This window comes from Sinocyclocheilus grahami, unplaced genomic scaffold (genome assembly GCF_001515645.1).
Source record: "Sinocyclocheilus grahami isolate Dianchi unplaced genomic scaffold, SAMN03320097.WGS_v1.1 scaffold96.1, whole genome shotgun sequence".
NCBI classification, from domain to species: domain Eukaryota; kingdom Metazoa; phylum Chordata; class Actinopteri; order Cypriniformes; family Cyprinidae; genus Sinocyclocheilus; species Sinocyclocheilus grahami.
Genome location: NW_015505275.1, coordinates 3079129 through 3099726, shown reverse-complemented (window position 1 = coordinate 3099726; position 20598 = coordinate 3079129). Strand labels below are relative to the sequence as shown.

At 36.2% G+C, this 20598-nt stretch overlaps 1 protein-coding gene across 1 annotated transcript; it reads right to left on the bottom strand.

Annotated features, from left to right (window-relative positions):
• Positions 1 to 4140: 4140 nt before the first annotated feature.
• On the bottom strand, positions 4141 to 16048 carry LOC107587835 (leucine-rich repeat and immunoglobulin-like domain-containing nogo receptor-interacting protein 1). The gene is made up of 3 exons (XM_016275787.1): positions 15664 to 16048; positions 7236 to 7354; positions 4141 to 6370 (listed from the first exon to the last, which is right to left on the bottom strand). The coding sequence occupies exon 3, from the start codon at positions 6356 to 6358 to the stop codon at positions 4544 to 4546; it is 1815 nt and encodes a 604-aa protein (XP_016131273.1). The 5' UTR covers positions 6359 to 6370; positions 7236 to 7354; positions 15664 to 16048; the 3' UTR covers positions 4141 to 4543.
• Positions 16049 to 20598: the final 4550 nt, after the last annotated feature.

The following is a 20598-nucleotide window of genomic DNA, read 5'->3' as shown; positions in this document are numbered from 1 at the left end:
TAAGTTGGATTTTAATCTATTTGTAATATATTTAATATATTGAAATTGTGTTAAAATGGAACCACTTTAAGTATATTTAGTGCAATTTAATTGTATTTCTTAAAATACGTTTAAAATGTCCTTTTAATACATCATGAACTACAGTTAGAGTATATTTAGAAGCATCGTTTTAATGTACTTCAAGTACATTTCAATTGTATTTCAGCTCACTGGAAATGCATTAGCATTACACTACTAGTATATTATAAAACTGCTTTTTTCAGTATATACACACACATACACACCTTGATATCTAGAAAACTTTAATGTATTATATATTGTTGTGTACATTACAAATATTCATACAGTACACTAAATAAGGACAGCAGCATATATACTTTGGTGAAAAACAAAACAAAACATACAATTAAATGTATTAAAAATGCACTTGAAATACAAGTATATTCTTGTATGAAGTATACAAGTATGTTTATAGTATATTTGTATTACTACAAACATACTCAAGTACATTTTAATACATTATAAAAAAACATAAATAAAAAAAGACTGAAAAGCTACGGCAGAGCTATCTTTTCCATTTGTAGAACATTTCAGTTATACCGGCCTTACTAAAAAAGTACAGAATTTTACATCAGTGAATAAATAAAAATTACAATGCAATTTTCTGAAGAAAAAAAATACATAAAAAAGACTGCACACACATAAGCTATTCACTTGTGCACTTTGTTTTTCAAAGACTGAAGATGATAAAGTTAATGCAACAGAATAGGGAGGGATGGAGGGGGTTTTGGAGGTGGACAAGGAGATGGCGTAGGGATGGTGAGAGGCAAAAGTGCGGGGATCATGGCAGGATGTGGCAAAGGGATGGTGATGGGAGGATGACAATGATGCCCTGGCAGCTTAGATGGTGTTTGCCACATGGCACAGACCCAGAGCATCCCAGTGCATAGGTCAGATAGCTCTCAAATTCCATCAAAAATATCTTAATTTGTGTTCCGAAGATGAACGAAGGTCTTACGGGTTTGAAACGACATGAGGGTGAGTAATTAATGAAAGAATTTTAATTTTTGGGTGAACTATCCCTTTAAACTTGCTCTAGACTGAAGTCAGTGATAATGTTTTTTGATAATGTTAATGTTCTTTGCTTGTTTAATTTCTGTAACCCTGTATAATTCTGCTGTAATTAACTATATTCACTATATTTTGCGATACTTACAATGTTTTTACTAAATTGTGATCATGTTAAATACAAATTCAGCCTCATTAAAAATATTTTATGACCTGACACCCATATCTGGTACTTGCCTAAAATGACGGGTTTATGACGTGTGCAGTTAATAGATTGCACTTGGATACTTTTAGCCTTACCCTGGAGTTGGTTCACTCTCTGCCTAAGCATCTAGAGATTGTAGTGTTACATGACAGAAAAAAGGACTTGAAATAATCCTGAAAGTACCTTAAGATAAATGCTAAAGTGTGCCCCTTAAAAGCATAAGTGGCCCCTGTCTGACCCAGTATGAATGCCTATACTATTTTTAATTTTGTCGTTTTGTCACATTTAGGCTTTTCAACCCGGGTAGGGGGCCAACTCCAGTAGGGACCATCTTACCCCTTTTTTAATATTTTACATTTTGTGCTATAACAACTAAATTAGCAAATGCTTTACAATATATATGTATGTGTGTGTGTATATATATATATATAAATATAAATTTTCTTCGGTGTGCTGTTCATTTTGCTTTGTTAGGTCTTGCCAATACTCTGATTTTGATTTTGACAGAATCAGCATTTAGGATCAGCTCACTCTGCATCTTGCCCATGTTATTGTCCTATTCTTCAAACTCATCAATACTCCTGAAGCTCAGATACTTACTGTGCTCAGTGCATCAGTGAAAGAGTGGGCCTGAAAAGATACTTAACTTTGCCACTTCCTCATTCAGTGTAGATTATTTGACAAAAAAAACTTTTATCCAACATTTATCATAAGTATTTTCAAATGATGTGTGGGTAAACTGATATATTTCCGTTTCAAAGCTTTTAAATTGTGCAAACTTGCAAAGGTACAGGCCATTGTCTCATTTATGTCTCTCTTTGGCTCCGCCTAGTGGCCGAAAGGCATGAGTGCCAAATACTTTGGTCAAAGTGGTGGCACAAATAGTTCCTCACATTTGAGCCTAAAACAGAGAGATCTGAACATACTGTAATCACACTTTGTTTGACCATGGGATCATGTTGACTGCACAAATACATTCGTTTGATAATAATAAACATGGTGTAAAAATAATTTTCACTCAGAAATTGCTAATAAATTCCACAAATAATTACAAAGAAATGTCAAGTAAGACATTAAATTAAACACGATATTTTAAAGTAGATTTTTTTTTTTTTGTAAAATGTGCTACAACAATTTTAGTTTTATATAATGATTATTGTCATCTTAATAAAATTATTAGTTTAACTCTTGGTTTAACTGTATTTTAATTGTAACACATTTTTGGAGAATGGAGAATTAGATTTTTGTACAAGATTCTGTTTGTGGGCTGAGCACATCTGTAGTCAGACAGACCTATATAACAGATTGAGACATCTAGAGGTAATCCTAAAGGGTTTAAACCACTGGTCATACACGTGATTATTATCTTTTTTTTCTGGGTTATTCTGGGCAGCAGCAGAAATGATTTGCTCTGACTTACTCTGTCTCCCTCTCTCCCTGCAGAATCCAGTTAAAGCTTGAGAACTGTCTGTCCAACCAATCAACGGCCTACCTAAAACATCACTGTGAGTCCCCCATCCCTTCCTGTATGCTCAGACAATAATCTGTCATCAGCATAATAAAACATACCCCTCACAGATCAATTTCACTTTGTTATTACACGGAAAAAACAGCATAAATACTGTAATATCAAACCTAAATCTTAGGTAATCAGATGAGAGGCAGCAGGGGAAAATTATTTCTCTGTTTAACAAACAAGACAGTGACTGATGCAGATAATTATGCAGATTTCTCTCTCTTGACACCACCGTTACATCTCATGTCATTTATCCTCCACAATCAGATAAGCTAAAGAAAAACTGCAGGCACTCAAGGTTATAGGTGCTGCATTGATGAAACAGATGGAGCTTACATCTGGACTATTTTATACTGCATACACCAGAGTAACAAAGAGGTATGATCACAATGTCATTTAAAATTACAGCTGTCAACTGTATTAATGAACCCTGCAAATTGTTCAGACTTCCAGGAGGACTCAGAAATTAATTTTACCTAGAAATGAACTTGAATTTTTAATGAGGAGGTTTAAAATGGAACACTATGGAGTAAAGATAGCAAGACGAGATGGTTTTCTGAACAAGCAGACTTGCATAGTCTTTAATAATCCAATGCAAAACATGATAACTTACAAATGCATTAGCAAAAACATCAAAATGTGGAAATATAACTTATATACATTACATAAATTGCAAAGCATCTTAGGTAAATAAACATGTGTTGACATGACATTTGTGCATAGCCATTTCACTTGATGTTGTTAAAAAAAAGTCACAAAAGACATTTCTGAATGACCCTGCAAAATGTTTGTAATTTTACCACAACCTATAAGAATAACAGCTGTAATGTACAATATCACACACAATATGATAATGCATTTCAATCATTAACTTATCCATTTAAAATCCTTCACTTTTTAAAAACGTATTACTTTACTTATTTTCTGTTGTAATGCTACAAATTACAATAACGTTTATAGGCTGTTAAGACTCCTATAGCAACATACATAGTTCTATGGGTTATATATTTGTGCAACAAAAAGTTACAATATCTAAAAATGCATTGTAACAGTTGTCAGATGCATCATCGCATGGCCTGGTCTGTTTTAATTTGGCAGTGAAATGAATATCTCTAAAGGCTAACTGTATCAGAACCCTCTCAAAGGAAGAGATTTTATTCATTATACTAAGAGCTGTGAGTCTAAAAAAAATCAAGCAATAACACACCAAATCAAGGGCACACCACAATAATATCCAACAGTTATTTAATTATTTAATAGTGGAATATTATTCAAATAATTTCTTTACACACTTCATATATATAGATATATAAATATATAAAATATTATATTTTGGAATATGAATTATTACTATCGGACAATAAGAGTATTTATTATTCTTCTATTTTTGTTCATCTTCAGACTTTGGCATTGCTTAGCAATATTACAGAATTTATCACCAGTTTGATATATTGGCTACCTTACTTCTCCACTAAAGTGTTATAATAATAAAATGTTAAGTTACTATACCTACTTACAGTACATTAATGTCAATCAGGCCAGCAAAATATGAATGAGATTATTATTATTTTTTAAAGTTGAGTTACTATACCTATTTACATTGTTGTCAGTCAGACTTGTTATGTTATAATAAGGCTTCGTACCTAGTTGTGTTGGCAAGCTGCATTATGAATGAGCAGTTGCTCCACTATAAGAGTTACTAGTTTTAAAGGCTCAACTAATTGTAACCATGACCATGACTTCTCTATTCCAGCTCAAATAAGCTTCATTGTGAATCTCCCAGTGTCCCCACCATCTCCACCTCCACCCATGGATGATCGTGGCACAAAGTCTATAGTGGCAGTGTGTTTTATCTGACCTTTGCTCTGACTCCAGAAGAACATAAACACAAAGCAGATCGCCACAGAGCTGAGGAAAGAGAGAAATCCCATGGTGGTAGCAATGATGAGGGTTTTCGCATCAAACGGGTAAGGACTTGACACCCGTGCGGAGGAGTTGGTAGAAGGAGGTAATGAAGTTTCCATCCATCCCTCGTCTGAGAAATATGACGCTGTGCGGTTTTGTGGAAGCCCCTCCACTTGCAGACTCAGAGAGATGCTGTCGTTGCCTGCTGCATTAGATGCAGTACATAGATACGTTCCACTGTCCTGTACTTGGGTGTAACGCACCTCCAAGCTCCCATTAGCAAGCACTCGTACTCTCCCGACAGAGCTAAGTACAGTCTGCTGGGCTGACAGCCAAGTAATAGAAGGCGATGGATAGCCGTCTGCTTTGCAGTCAAACCGTATGCTCATGCCCTCCACAACACTCAAATCCTGCTGCTGGCGGTTCAGAATCTGCGCTTGTCTGCAAGTAAATATAACCGGGAGATCAGCTTCTGAAAAGTCACGAAAAGCCTTCTTGTGCTGATTTAGAGGCGAACATGTGGGTTGGCGGCCATCGAAATCCAGCCGCCGCCGTCGTCGCATGACCCAGAGTAACCTGCAGTCGCAAGCCAATGGGTTTCTGTCCAGCCTCAGTGTCTGCAAGTTCCCTACGGAGTGGAAGACGCTTTCTTCCAATGTGGACAGACGATTCGAGGACACATTGAGAAGACGAAAGTGGACCAGACCCCTGAAGGCACCCGGCTCAATACGTAGCAGGTTCCCACCTACCAGGTGCAACTCTTGGAGCCGCAGAAGCTCCCCAAGAAGGTTGGCCTTTATGGAGGTGATGGGGTTGTAGGACAAGTCAAGGTACTGCAGGTAGGTGAGAGGACGCAGCGCAGCATAAGGTACGGCGCTGAGGTTGCAGTTGCTTAAAATTAAGGTGGTAAGGTTCAGGCCTACCAAGCTGTTGCTATTTAGCGTCTCGAGAGAAGGCCAGTGGAGGATCTGCAAGGTGCGCAGCTGGTGCAGTCGGCGAAAGGCATTGTTGGGCAGGACGCTTATGGTCAGCTTGCGCAGACGCAGCTTGGTCAAGTTCTGAAGTTGCGACAGAGCCTCTGTGGGGATGGAGGTCAAATTACTGCGGTCCACGTTCAACTCCTTCAGCGTCTGAAGCCCAACAAATGCCCGTTGCGAGATAAACACCAGGTCATTTTCTCCTGCATCAAGCTGCTGTAGATTAATCATGTCCCGAAATGTGTAATCCAGAAAAACCAGTATCTCATTCTCGCTGATATCCAGACGTCGAAGGTTGGAGAGACCAGAGAAGACCCCAACCGGGAGGATCTTAAGACGGTTGTTCTTAATCCTCAAGTATCGCAGGTTCTTTAGCCCCTGAAATGTTTCCACCTCAATCATAGAGATTATATTCTCACTTAGGTCCAGGTCCTCTAGCTTTGACAGGCTGGAGAACTGACGCCTGGCCAGCGTTTTCAGCTGGTTTCTTGAAAGATCTAAGCGTTTGGCATTGCTTGGTAACTCCTCAGGCACACCTGTCAGGTGTCTTGAGGAGCAGTTGACCTCCAAAGTTTCAAGGTAACAAGTGCATTTTTGCGGGCAGGTGAGGACTGCAGCCGATAGGTTTATGCACCACAACAGCAGGACTGTCCATGTGCCCCGCCGGCCACACAGATCCATGAACATCTTACCTCCTTCCTGCAAAAAAGAAAAAAATGGTTAACGATGTGTCAAATATGAGGAAAAATCTTTAAATAATTCAATATAAAACCTGTTGAAAAAAACAGCATATGCTGGTTAGGTATGTTTTGAAGCATGGTAGCTGGTCATGAGTTGGTTTAAGCTGGTCCTAAGTAACTAGTTCCTGCTCAGAACCAGCTCATAACCAGCTTATAACCAGGTCAGAAGCAACTAAGGACCATCTTAAAGCAGCTCAAACCAGCTGCCATGCTTCAAAACATACCTAACCAGCATATGCTGGTTTTTAAAAAAGGAACATTCTTAGAAATGTAATCTTGTTGGTTTTGAAAAACTTGCATGATATTTTTGAGAAAAGTTTGAATTTACAATCTACATGTGGGTGCATTTTTTAAGTTGTAAAATATTTCACAACGATACAAAGTATATTTTTAATATTTAGAGAGGTAGAGACGCAGCTTTTAAAATATTTTTTCTAAGAATTAATGCAAGACTACTTTAGGTTTTCTTTTCATTAGTTATGTCAGGACAGTTTGGTATTTCTTGCTTAATTTCCTCCAAAATATCAAAATGAACTTTAATGCAGAAAATAAAAACATGCTTCTCATAGAAGATATTACTTTTAGTCATTGTATGTATGAGATGCATTTGCAATTATGTATTTGTGAATACATTAATATATATGAACAAAAAAAAAAGTGGGTTTTGCCATTGACCCAAATGCATCTTGATCAATCAATGGAACTGTACTAAAAAGTAGGTATTAATCTGCATATACAAGAAGCATTTTCAAGAGTTATAGATGTTAAATGATTAAATCAGAAGACAAGCTTTCCTCACTTTTTGTTACCAATGGACTACTTACCAAGGGACTTTTGTGGTGCCAGTTCTCATAACCAGATGTTTTCAGGTTGGTATCTATTTTGGGCTCAGTGGTTGTTGAAAATGCATTTAGTCACATTTAGACATCACACTTCCAAAAACCTAAAGCCAGAGAGAAGAGAAGAATCAGCAAAAAATGATTGATACTGTGTTATGATGATTTGTGCTAACAATCTCTTTAATCCCCTGCTTTTAGACAGACCGACTGATCCAGGCACAGCGGAAGTTGTAAAACAGCTTTTCATCCATTTCTGATGAAGGACGACAGTGGAATGTTCTAGACCTGTTTGGGTGTGAGACTGTCATTTGAATGCGCCGTCATTAGGTAAATAAAAATTACGAGACATGTGACAGCTGCACAGTAACACGCTTATTTCCCTTTCTACTGCTCTAGAGCATCTGATGTGAGAAGACAGGTGTGCAGGGCACTTTCACTACAGTCCAGCTTAACCTCATGTCACAGGGTGCAGGTGCATAGGCCTGGACACAAATTAGGAATTACCCACCCAGCATGGACAGACGTTTAGTTTAATGGACAGAGCTGTGCCAAATGACATCAGACATTCAACAGAACAGAACACAACACTGGACTGCTCACTAATACATGCATGTAATCCTGTTTCCACAACAGAATAAAACATTTCAAAGGTACTTGTGACTCTATATACACATTTCAGACTTTTTTTCTCACTATTCTGAGACAAGATATTAACTTGAAATTCTCAGAAGAAAATTCTGTGAGATATAAAATCACAATTACCTTTATTTTTTATTCTGTAGCAGAAAAAAAACAGAACTGCATAATGTAAAGTCAGAATTCTCAGGAAAAGTCTGAATTGTGATATGAAAACTTATCATTTATCTATGTATGCAGAAACTGACTTCCATATAAATTAATTCAGCATACACTGAATCAAGAGTAAGATCTTAACATACATGCACTGAATTAAGAGTAAAACTGCACTAAAAAATGAACTATTACAGCAATATAACCTTACACAACTTGCACTGAACTTGTAATGCGATGGATTGAGATTTGTTCTTTCAACAAGTGTCTTCAGCTATTTAGTCTATTTAGATTTGTTCGTTCACTGAATGGTAAATGTCTCCTGCATCTGCTGAAGTCAATGAGCAGCACAGGAATCATTTAATCATTTATCATTATCACACACAGTTTTTATTTATTGCTCGCCTCTGAAAGTGTGTTTCCTCCTATTCAGAGAACATTTTGCATCATAAAGATGTTTTGCTTTCATTTATTATTATAGGTAAACAGCCTCAACACTTCACACATAAACCTCAGTAATGGTGACACAATTAAAAAAACTGTTAAATTAAGCACAAAACTGAGCTTGAAATAAAACGTTAGCAGTGATTACAAAAACAATATCAGGATAAAACAAAAGCCGCAAACCATGTGAAAACACTTTTTTTTATCAGAAGATGCATCCCTAAATTATCACATTAGCAGACCTGTTTTGTAATACTTAAAAAAACGACCTAAATTGAAGTTAAATTGCTTAATAAATCATAAGTTTACATTGACTTTGTAAACATTTCCAGTAGTCCTTTAATGAATGAAACAAAATGGGTATAAACTCCTACCTTGTCGTGACAAATGATCTCAATTAATGCAGTCCTGCATTACACCTCTCCCACTGCTTGCTTGCTTATTATAGCTTATTCACATGGGTCTGGGTTTCTCACATCTCCTGTTTACACACAAAGCTTCTATTTTGAACTTGTTCCTGCTGAAACCACTTAAAATAAGGGTGACTTGTTTCCCCGAGTCCAGTGTCGTCCCCTGTCTCTACACAAAGGCCTTATACTGGCCAAATAAGCTGACTCATAATGCTGTATCTAGCGAAAGGAGAGAGAGAGTCAATCCTGGCTTTTGTATGGTGTTTTGACACCATATTGGTTTTCCACACAGCAGAGAGCCTGGCTTACACAAATTAAAGGTGCAAATCCCTCTCTGTCGACTTGTGAAAGACAGTGCAGCAGGTGTACGAGATCTGGACATGGAGGTGACAAAACTCATGTCCTGTGTCTTGCTGCTTGCCTTTACACACTGTATGACAGCTAAGCTCATCTTGATTGTTATTAATGACAGCAAGAAAATATAGTCTAAGTGAATTTGATGTCATTATTTCAAGGTTGAAACAAATTAACAGCTGACTTTGTGGATGCAATCAAATAAAGCTAAATTAAAGTGAAATTTTCTTGTTCTGTACATTTTTTACATACTTTTTATTTTTATTTATTTTTCCTGTTCTCTCTTTTCTCTCTATACTATGTGGTTTGAATTGTGTGTATATTGCATATAAAAATATAATATACAAAGAAATTAATATATATATATAGATGTACAGTGGGGGGAAAAAAAAGTATTTAGTCAGCCACCAATTGTGCAAGTTCTCACACTTAAAAAGATGAGAGAGGTTGGAGTTATGATTGATGATCAGCTGACTTTCTCAGACCACATTGATAAAACTTCCCGGTCCTGCAGATTTGCTTTATAAAACATTAAAAAGATCAGGCCCTTCCTTTCGGAACATGCTTCACAACTCCTTGTTCAAGCTCTTGTTCTGTCCAGGCTGGACTATTGCAATGCTCTCTTGGCAGGTCTTGCAGCCAGTTCTATCTATCTAATCCAGAATGTGGCAGCAAAATTAATTTTTAATGAGCCAAGCTAAAACTTTATAAATATTACTTATACACATTTTAAAAATAAAGAAATTAAATAAAAATGACAAATGCATACAACAAAATTTCAAAACTTAACATTTAAATGAAAAATTAAAAATAAAGCTAAAAACAATTCAAAATATTAAAGAACAAAAGGTATAAGAGTATAATAATGATTCTAACATAACACTAAGCTAAACACCAAAAAAAATAAATAATATATATATATATATGTGTGTGTGTGTGCGTGTGCGTGTGCGTGTGCGTGTGTATGTATATGACCCTGGACCACAAAACCAGTCACAAGGGTTTTTTTAATTTTTCAGTTGTTTTAAACTGAGAAGCTGAATAAATAAACTTTCCATTGATGTATGGTTTGTTAGGATAGGACAATATTTGGCTATTGAAAATCTAATTTGAAAATCTAAAAAAAAAAAAAATCACCTTTAAAGTTGTCCAAATGAAGTTCTTAGCAATGCATATTACTAATCAAAAATGAAGTTTTGATATATTTACTGTAGGAAATTTATTTTTACTTAATAACCTAATGATTTTTGGCATAAAAGAAAAATCGATCATTTTGACCCATGCAATGTATTTTTGGCTATTGCTACAAATATACATGTGCTACTTATGACTGGTTTTGTGGTCTTATACTGAGATATAAAATAATATAATACAAAATGTTTACACATAAAAATATTTTAAACCACAAAAATATATTTATATATATAGATTTTTTTTCATGAACATTGTCAAAATTAAAATGACCAAATTTGTGGCCCAAACTCAAGAAGATGCCTCTTAGTAAAACTTTTGCATAATCAGCTACCGCGACTACATACCAGCTTTGGCAATGCTCTTATCTAACAAACAACACTCTGCCAAACATTGAGTGTGCCCTTGTCGATCTGATGCACTGTCATCACAGTTAGCTGGCCTTCACTAAGCTGAACACACACACATTGTGTTGTTTTCTCATATTGGGGCCTGACTTTCATACTTTCACGTTAACAATCAAAACTCATCAGAGTCAGACAGGCTTCATTAGGTTACAGTAAATGACATGGACCTTTGCCAGGTACTATAAACAGGGGAGCAAAACCTTTCCTCTGCTGCTGTAGCTGTTCCCCTGTCTCCATTAGAAAACCACAACACTTAAAGCCTCTGCAGTCTGACTCCAATTTGCACTTCACTGACTCCAGGCGTGCAATGGGCTTTTAACTGTGCTAAAAGAAGTACTATTGAGTTTTAGCTGTGTATTTTTGTGCGAAAAGGTCAGGAGAGGGACGTGCCCAGCAAACAGATGAGGGAATCCAGACGTTTTGAAATTAATATTTAACATTAAAGGATATTCACAAAATGCCAGCCAAACCCACAAGAGATTTTATTTTTATCCTTATTTTGGCTTATCTTACATTAACTGTGTCTAAAATCGCAGGAACTCTTCAGTGACGATATCAGAGGTCTCTGACCTGCATATTTAGTGTGATCTCTAACCTCTAAGTGCATCCAGGGAATGTACTTCACCTGTCTCTCGGAGCCCATACTATTCTCGTCCCAGCTGGGTGAAAACTGCCCAGAGCCACTCTCCAATTTCCAATTAGAATTCCTCACATTAATTCTTCACAGCAACAATTGCAACTGAGTGAGAAAGAGGCTGTTTATGGCTCCTGGCTCTCCACCCCCGCCACAGAATGCAGCCATGTGAATGAACGCAAGTATTAAAAGCTTTCTGAAACAGGTGTTGTTTAGCAATGGGAGATGATGACAGATCTTCTGGACATGGAGTATTTGTTCCCTTCGAGCTTGCCCGGGCAATGAAAAAATAAATATAACAGAGAAGGTGCAGGTTCACACTTGGATGCACAAACCACAGATGCTTCCTCAAAGTGTTTGTATTTCAAGCCCACAGTGAATTTACAAGACGCTTCTGCTCATCCTTCTGTAATCCGCTTTTTGCTGAAAGCCACAAGGATGGAGTTTAAAAGCATCTCTGTTGTGTGCCTGCATGTGTACCATATAATACAAGCATTTATATTCTCAGCTCCGGTGGATGTGTGACTGATTTTGCTGCTTTAGTCTAAAGGAGTGTGAGAGGAAGATAATCTGACAAGGGTGGCTACAGGCCTGTAACAATCAGTTTGTACTGTAAACACTTCAGGCTGTAATAAAATGTGTTTTATCAGTGGGTTTGCCCATTTTGCAGACACTTCATGCTTTTAATATCAGTTTATGCATTCCCTGGGAATCGACAGCAAACAACATTGCTCAGTACTAAATAAATTATTAAATTATTGATTAAGTTATGGTTATCGACTCTTTTTTTTTTTTTTTTGGTACATATTAAATATTTAAATGTGCATTTGTTTTTACATTTAGATTATACTTGCTGTCACCTAGCAGTATTACTAATTTTATAAAATGTTTAAATTATATCTTTAGCAAATCAGAAAATGAATATCTATTTTTTATTTTATTTTCTGTGCATTATAATTTTGTGATGCCTAAATTCACTTATAGCATTTAAAATTATTGATTTCCGTTTTCCGTATTTATTTATTCAAATAAAACAGTATTGGAATATATATTATAAATATTAAAATATGGAATTTTAATATTGGACATTTATCTGTTACCAGCCATAACATCAAAATTATTATCTTAAAGAAACAGTTACCCAAAAAAGAAAATTTGTTGAAAATGTACCCTCGGGCCAAATCCATAATCCATAATAATGCTTCTTACAGTAAAGAAGTACATTCCCCTGTTGTCCTCTCACATCAAAATCCACCGTCATATTTGTTTAAAAACTGTTTTCAAACAGTGTTTGAAACAGAGTTTGATGTGTGCATATTTCTCCCATAATTCAGACAAGACAACTTTTTTACTGGAGAAAGCCATAATATGGATAGAGGAATTATTTTAGCCAGAAGTTTGTAGATAAAAATGTCTTGATGGATTTGTATATAACAAAGACAGCTTTTTCACTTCACAAGACATTAATTGATGAACTGGATCATGTGGAGTATTTGTGGATTATTGTGATGCATTTATCAGCTGTTTGAACTCTCATTCTGACGGCACCCATTCACTGCAGAGGATCCATTGGTGAGCATGTGATCTAATGCTAAATCTGTTCTGACGAAGAAGCAAACTCAAACGTGCTACTGTTGTATGAATTATTTAGTTTTGCGGCAGAAAGCAGAAATAAAACTTAGAAAAAATGTATTAGACAAATAATTGCTGTAGGTATTGGTCACATAAAATGGTATCTAATATATTGTATATGTTGTGTTTATTTTACTCAAACAAACAAATATGAATGTTCATGCTTCTTTGTTTTTCATGATTATGTGGAGCAGCTGAGAGAGGTCACGCTGGGTTTAGATCACAACAGTCTGAAGGACAGATTATGATAATTCAGCTTTGTGCTGGTCACTTTAGTCAGTGCATGTACATTGTGTAACCCAAAGAGAATCAAATATAATGCAAAAGGAAAATATGTGTGGAAAAAAATTAACATGAGATCATCTCACATGTTCCTACTGCATGCCAGAAGGCAGCACACATATGTGTATCAGTGTTTTAAACTAACTTCAACAGAACTTTTCAAGGACACGCAAGTAAGGTCACCTCAGGCTAAACTGAATGCATTAATGTAACTGGGTCATTGCACATGTGCTCAAGTTCATTGTTAATTTTAGGCATTTTTTTGGACAACGGATGACAAACATTTGCATTATAAGCTGTGAAATGTGAAACATTCAGCAGCAAAAGCATGTGCAATACAGTAAACACGCTGGTGGGACAGAGATAATTTGTTTGTGAAGGCCCAGATTCAGATTTCATTCCAGTTATGCACTTTTCTTGAAGAAGAGAGTATAAATCAAGTCTGAGTCCATTGATTTTTAATGTGATTGTGGAGAGGTCACACATATGGATGTGGTTTAGGCTCATATGTCATCTGTGAAAAGCACAGCATCTGCTTCACCCATGTATGTATTAGACCTCCATTGATTTTAATCCATCAATTGAGGTTGCAACCCAGTCATGCTGACAGATTGCCTCCCATCCAGGGTCACAGATCCAGCTCTCAAATGAAACGTCCTTACACGAAAAACAGCTATTGCTTATTTAAAAGATAGGTCTGGTCTATTGGGAAATTTCGCCAGGGAGACCTCTGCATCTGGTTGCGTGTTGTAATGCAGGACACCCATTAGCAGGGTCATATGGTGCCCTGGATAGTTCAGTGTTTAAGCAGTCTTAAATAGGTCCATTTTAGGGCAGCAGGATTACACAAAGAACCAGGATGATGCTCACAATGTGAGGCAGACTTATAGGGCCCCAAATCGCAAATTTAGTCCTGCTGTGGTTTATTAAAAAGGCAAAACTGTTTAAAACAGGGCATCTGCACCTGTTCAGTGATATTAAACCCTGCTCCAAAATGACCTCATAGCGGTAGACCTCATAAATCACATGCCGATACATATGAGGGCGTGATGAGAATGTCGAGTGACCAAGCAAAACAAACCAGTGATCAAGTAAGTGCTTTTACCACTCCGCCCCATCAACTAGTGATAAATCAGGCCCTGCTGTGCATTGCAACTCTTCTGATTAAAGTGCTCATCTGGACCGGCCCCAAAGCTTGCGCTCCTTTAGCGCTGGCTCACGCAGGGTGCGACGGGAATTTGCTGTGCTGCACATCACTTGCGGTGCGGGATGCTATTTGAAATCTCATTAAAGAGAACTTACACAGATTGATTAATGCTAATTAAGACATCTATGACTGCCAGGCGTCTCAAAAGCCTCAGTGACCGTGCGACCTGAGACAGAAAGCCGAACACACCTGCTGCACACAGTGACCACTGGGGTCCCGACTCCCGACTACTATTTTTAGTTGTATATTTGATTCCTAAAAGAAAGGCTATAAAAGTTATGTGCCTCATAGGACTGATCTGGCCCTGTTAAGTGGGCTTTAATAAACAATGCAACAGATCTATCTATCAATCAATCAATCTATCTATCTATCTATCTATCTATCTATCTATCTATCTATCAAGAGTCAATGACTCTAATCAATGCTTTAATTAGTCTGTCTATCAATCAATTAAAATGAATGAATCAACCAACAAATCGGTCTATCATCTATCTAATTCTATCTATCTATCTATCTATCTATCTATCTATCTATCTAGAGTCAGCGAGTCTAATCCATGCTCTGGCAATTAGTCTATCAATCAATGAAACTCAATGAATGAGTCAATAAATCCATCCATCCATCCATCCATCCATCTATCCATCTGGTTAAATCAATGCTTTCCTACTCCAGTTTTACAAACATAGCTGATATTTTTAGGCAAATGATTTTAATATTTTAAAAGCTTATAAAAGAAACAAACGTAAGAAAACATTCAAACTGAAAACGTAAATATGCCTTCTACAATATCACTTCTACATTGGAAACCAACGTAAATACAATTATTTTGATTACAACTGTGTAAGAAAAGCCGTCAACTTTATTGTCTGTTTTTTGTTGTTTGTTTGTTGTTGTTTTTTTGCTTAGAATAATTTAATATACAACATGTTTTGCCACCCACGTCTGGTAGTGACAAAATGAGTTACTTCCAAATTAGTCGTAACCCTGAAGAACTCCAAACAAACATTGTTTTAAATATAGTCTGCATAAAGTATCGCAACAAAAAACACAAAGCGGAACTCACCCGCTTCCCTCACGATATCTGCATGGCAGCGATATCATAGCTCTCCAAGTCTCTGTCCATCTCGGTTAGCAGTTCCTCACTTCTGCACAATGTCCTCTAACATCGTGCTCAGAAAGACGACGAGCATGTCTCGAGACAAGACCTGAATGTTTTTAATCGCTTTGCTCCTTCATTAATTCCTTCTGTCTACGACACATCCCTCCAGGGTCTAGTAGGATAATTGTAACCTTAATTTAGGTTGGCTGTTCTCCGCACTGACGCTCCTCTGCACTCGCTCCTCTAACTTCCAGCTCCCATCGGCCCGTTTCTGTACGAGTGAACATCCCAACCCCAGCGGTTTTAGAGAGCAGATCGGTGTTTACTAGTCTATTCAGCAGAGCTGATGAAGGATAACACCTCGTGAGGGCACTCTGAGAGAACGACAGATATTTGCGCGGCTTGGCCAAATCTCCGGATTTAGGTAAAACAGCAGATGGTTGCCTGAGTGAGACTCGTGGCTTGTAGTCAGATGGTAGAAAACATTTCATAGGACACAGGTTTGCTTCAATCGATTTATACGATAAGACTCACAGTGTTAAACAAAATGTGACTTTTTGTGGTAAACTGGTTTTAATTGCATTGTATTTGTCGAAAAGAGAACAGTAGCCTATACAAAACTAAGATTACATTTTTTATTGAATTTAAGGTAAAAGGTTGTTGCTGGCTGTCAGAACTTTATCTTAATAATATGGTGACAATACTAAACGAGTTACGGAATGGCATAGAATCAGCCATAAAAAATGTATTAAAAATCTCATGCTACAGGCCTAAACATCAACTAAAAGACAATGCACATAGGGAATTATGGGTAGCCTATGCCCATTTCCACATGAATAATATTCGATTCCTATACTTGTAGCCTATACCTAATAAAATATAATATATTGATAATAACCTAATTGTTACTCTTATGTATTACAATACTAGTAAATACAATACATCTGTAAATAAATTTGCAATAAGATTACATTGTCGTTGTATAATATATATATATATACGTATATACACAACTTTATACAGGTAAGGTAACTTGGCCAATTGTCAGTTAGTTCGTTTTTCTATAGTATTATTATCATTTTTTGTTAACGTAACTTTTTTTTTACAGCATTGGCTAATACAGTGCAATTAAGACTGTGCTAAATCACTATTTGTTTTTCATAAGGCTTTGAGTCAGATGTGCAGGCCTGCAACCAAGATCCTCTATTAAGCTGACCATGGTCAGATCTCCCAGGAATACCGCAGGACTAAAACAGCTTTTATTAAATAATATTTAAGAACTGTAGCCATTCGCCTTGATTTTAAAATATGCAAAGTTTCACCATCTGTAGAGAGACAACAATGTTATATAACTTGTGTTAAACATCTCTGTGGTTAATCAGACTGTGGCAGCTATTTTAACCCTCATGCCAGGATGAAAAAGCCACACAATCACTAACATTCAGACTACATATATTCTTAAATAACTTCAGTGCCTTTTAATGGGCATCACACAACATTAACCAGCACTGTTAATGTAAAAGCATCATCTTGTATTTTATTCTCTTTTTGTGGGAGGAGGACAGATATTGCACCCAATGAACCAAATGTTAATTCTGGCCCCAGTGTACAAATGAATAACAGAGGTGAGATATTTAGTCACAAAAACAATGAATCAGGCAAGTCATGCCATAGACACTGCATCCATTTGCTCACAATCATCATAAGGATGTTCCCTAAAGGCAACAGATTTATTGCCACATGGTTGTTTACATCTATTACAACGCATTGGTAGAGCAAGTCAAATGGAAACAGAGATACCTGCACTGGTGTAGCACACATTAGTGGTTTGGGAGAACAGTGACACCCTCCACATTGCCTGTAGGATTTTAATTAAATCTGGCCACTAGAGGGAAAGCATTTCAAATGAAGGAAGGGACTGAGAGCAGAAACGTCTCTAATATAGAAAACATTCACCTTTATCCTCATTTAATAGCTCTAAGTTCTTTAAACTTCTTGAAAGTAATACATCACAACAAGACTGGCCTATTTTGACAAACCCTTTGTCTTTTCATCGTACTCTAGTCTAGTTACCAGTGATATATAATATAATATAATATAATGTCTTTATTTATTTATGCAAAAAATCTAATCTAAAACAATCTAACTGAGATAAAAGACTGAGGCTGAATAGGTTTAAAAAGCCTATGTGTTGTTGTGTTGCACATGTTTGTTTCAGAAACTATTTGTCCTTGCATGTTTGCATATTCAGCTTAAGCTAGCACTTCTTAAAATATCTTTGAATGTACCATATGTACCTGTCTTTATATATTTATGTGTATATTTAGCCTTAAAATATTTAAACCTTATTCATTAATCTATATAAAATATTAAATTATAACCACAGATGTTGCCACTGTCTGACAGTTTGTTTTTTCAGAAAATTCTATAAATGAGAGCGCTTTAATGATTTATTTCTCATTCAGAGTGTGTTTTTCAGTAATGCTTTACTAAAATCCTTTGTATATAATGCATTATAAAGGGTTATTAAAGGGTATAATGCATTATAATTATTCATAATGTGCATTGTAATATATTGTAAATAAGTATAACCGAATTTAAAATGCATAGGTTAACAATTAATTGATAAGTGTTATAATGTATTAACTGTGGTTACAATTATTCATGTGATTGTACAATGCATTACAATGCATGTACTTAGCTTTACGTAAAGTGGACCATTTTCTCTTTTTTTCTAAAATGTCTTCTGCAGAGCTTGGTCTGGTATAAAGCCAGGAATTGGGATTATTTGCTTTTAGTTTTTTTCCTTCAATGCTGTAAACAAAGCCTTACGGCTGTTTGTTGTGCATTTAAAAAGGATTGTCAAAGGATGTTTATCTCATATCCCAGCACAACCTTCTGAAACTTACTACATCATTCCCAGCTGAATATTTCTCTCTCTCTATTTTTCTGTGTATCCACTGACACAACAATCTCTTGACCTGCCTTTTTAAATGCCGTACTGACCTTCGCTTAGAGTAAGACGGGATGCACACTGATTTGTATTGGTCAAATCCTGCCATCACAAACCTTCAGATCCCTGTGCACGTGGCAGATGGGACAGTTTTGAAATTGTGAATGTGCATGCTCTTGCTCTTCAAAGACTGGTTGTCACACTGCAATAATGTATAGTTTGCCAGGCCTCTGTGTCTCAACTCTAATCCCCAACATGTGGACATCTGTGCATCAATGGTGGCGGCACTGGGAAAACAGAAACAAGCTCCTGTCATGGGATTTATGAATGGAGTCCCTCTGCTTCAGGACATTTTACTCATAATATAATATAATTAAAATATATAATGTAATATTTAACTATGAAAATACTACAAATATTAATTAAAAACTCCCATTAAAAAGTGAAATTAAAATGTTTGCCCATATGAAATCACATGCAAATATTTCCTCATGGAATCACGTTCGATGATGTTTAAAAAAACATCCCAGAATGCACCTCATGAGGCTGGTTGAAAGAAATCCAGAGTGTTAAGTTGATTTAATAGTCTTGATTTGTTAAACGTCTTTCGGTCACCTGCCATTTGTGCCATTGGTATAGTTTTGATGACTTTACTATTTCGCTAAAATGTGAAAAATAGGCATTTAAGTGTTTCCAGACTAGGTAGTGTTTAGGACATATACAATAGTGCCCACAAAAAAGGGAAGATTGATGCATGGCTCTGTAGCTCTCAGTTTGAACAATAAACTGTAAAAAAAAACTTTGAATCAAAAGTCTCGTGACAGTCATGGGAGCAGACATATGACTGTAGCAAGGCATTCTGGGTTTCTTCAGTTTTGTGGTTAGACAGGAATGTAAAGTAACAGGAAACAGATGTAGAGTTTGCTGCTAACAGCTAGCTGAGTAAAGGAGGAGGTTTTTTTTTTTTTTTTGCTGTGTAATGTGACTGAACATTTGTCATGCTGGAGCTATTTAAATTTATATTAATACAACAATTATTAATTAAATTAATACCTGATATACAAAATAATTTCACAACAATTGAATTGTGTTCACACCGACAATATCTGCACTCACAAATTTTTAAAAGAGATATATATATAAGGCTTAATCCTTAATGCTGTAGCAAAAACACACTTGAACACACACACAACGCTGGCTCTGATCAGATGAACGATAAAAAAGCAAAAAGTTTTCAAAAGCATGAATGAGCAGGTGTGTATTACCAAAAAATGCTTCAATCATTTAATGTATCCGGTCAAATTTAAAGTCAATCCTTTTTTTTAGGTATTGCAGTTTAATATGTAATAATATCAAATTAATTCCAGTGAACACTGTGTTTTACTGAGAAATTAAGTTGAAATTAATAGCAACTGTGTTCCACAAACAATTTGTGCAAATCTGACTAATCCAATCCTAGTTTTTAAGATGAATACATTTGGGAAACACTTTTTTTGCTTCCCATAAACAAAACTGAATACATTCTTAAATGTAATCTTCTCAGGCTTGTAACCATGTCAGCAGGCTGTGCTGCTTTTGGCCTCTGATATTTATAGGTTTGCTTGTTTGTTTGTGATTAATCTGCACATAGTGTGAACAACTAACATTAGGGGACTTTCCTCGACATACATTTATATCTTAGTGCTGACCGCATGCCTATACAGTAGACATCATGGGACAATTTTCACATAGTCCTCATGCAGTGACACACTGCACAGGGAACTCAGGTTGTTGACTAACAAGCGGAAGTGTTCATGACAAGCCAGCATGGCCCTAGGAGAACCAAGCTTAGAAAGAGCTATTTATTGCTATTGCTATAATGCTATTTATTGATCCCATCAAATCAGTTGAGTTAGAAGTCAACTGATTGTCCTTTATTTATGGCAGCAAAAAAAAAAAAAAAAAAT

What these genes read in the sequence shown, in the direction of transcription:
- LOC107587835 (XM_016275787.1), bottom strand. Translation starts at nt 6,358, where the DNA reads ATGTTCATGGATCTGTGTGGCCGGCGGGGCACATGGACAGTCCTGCTG.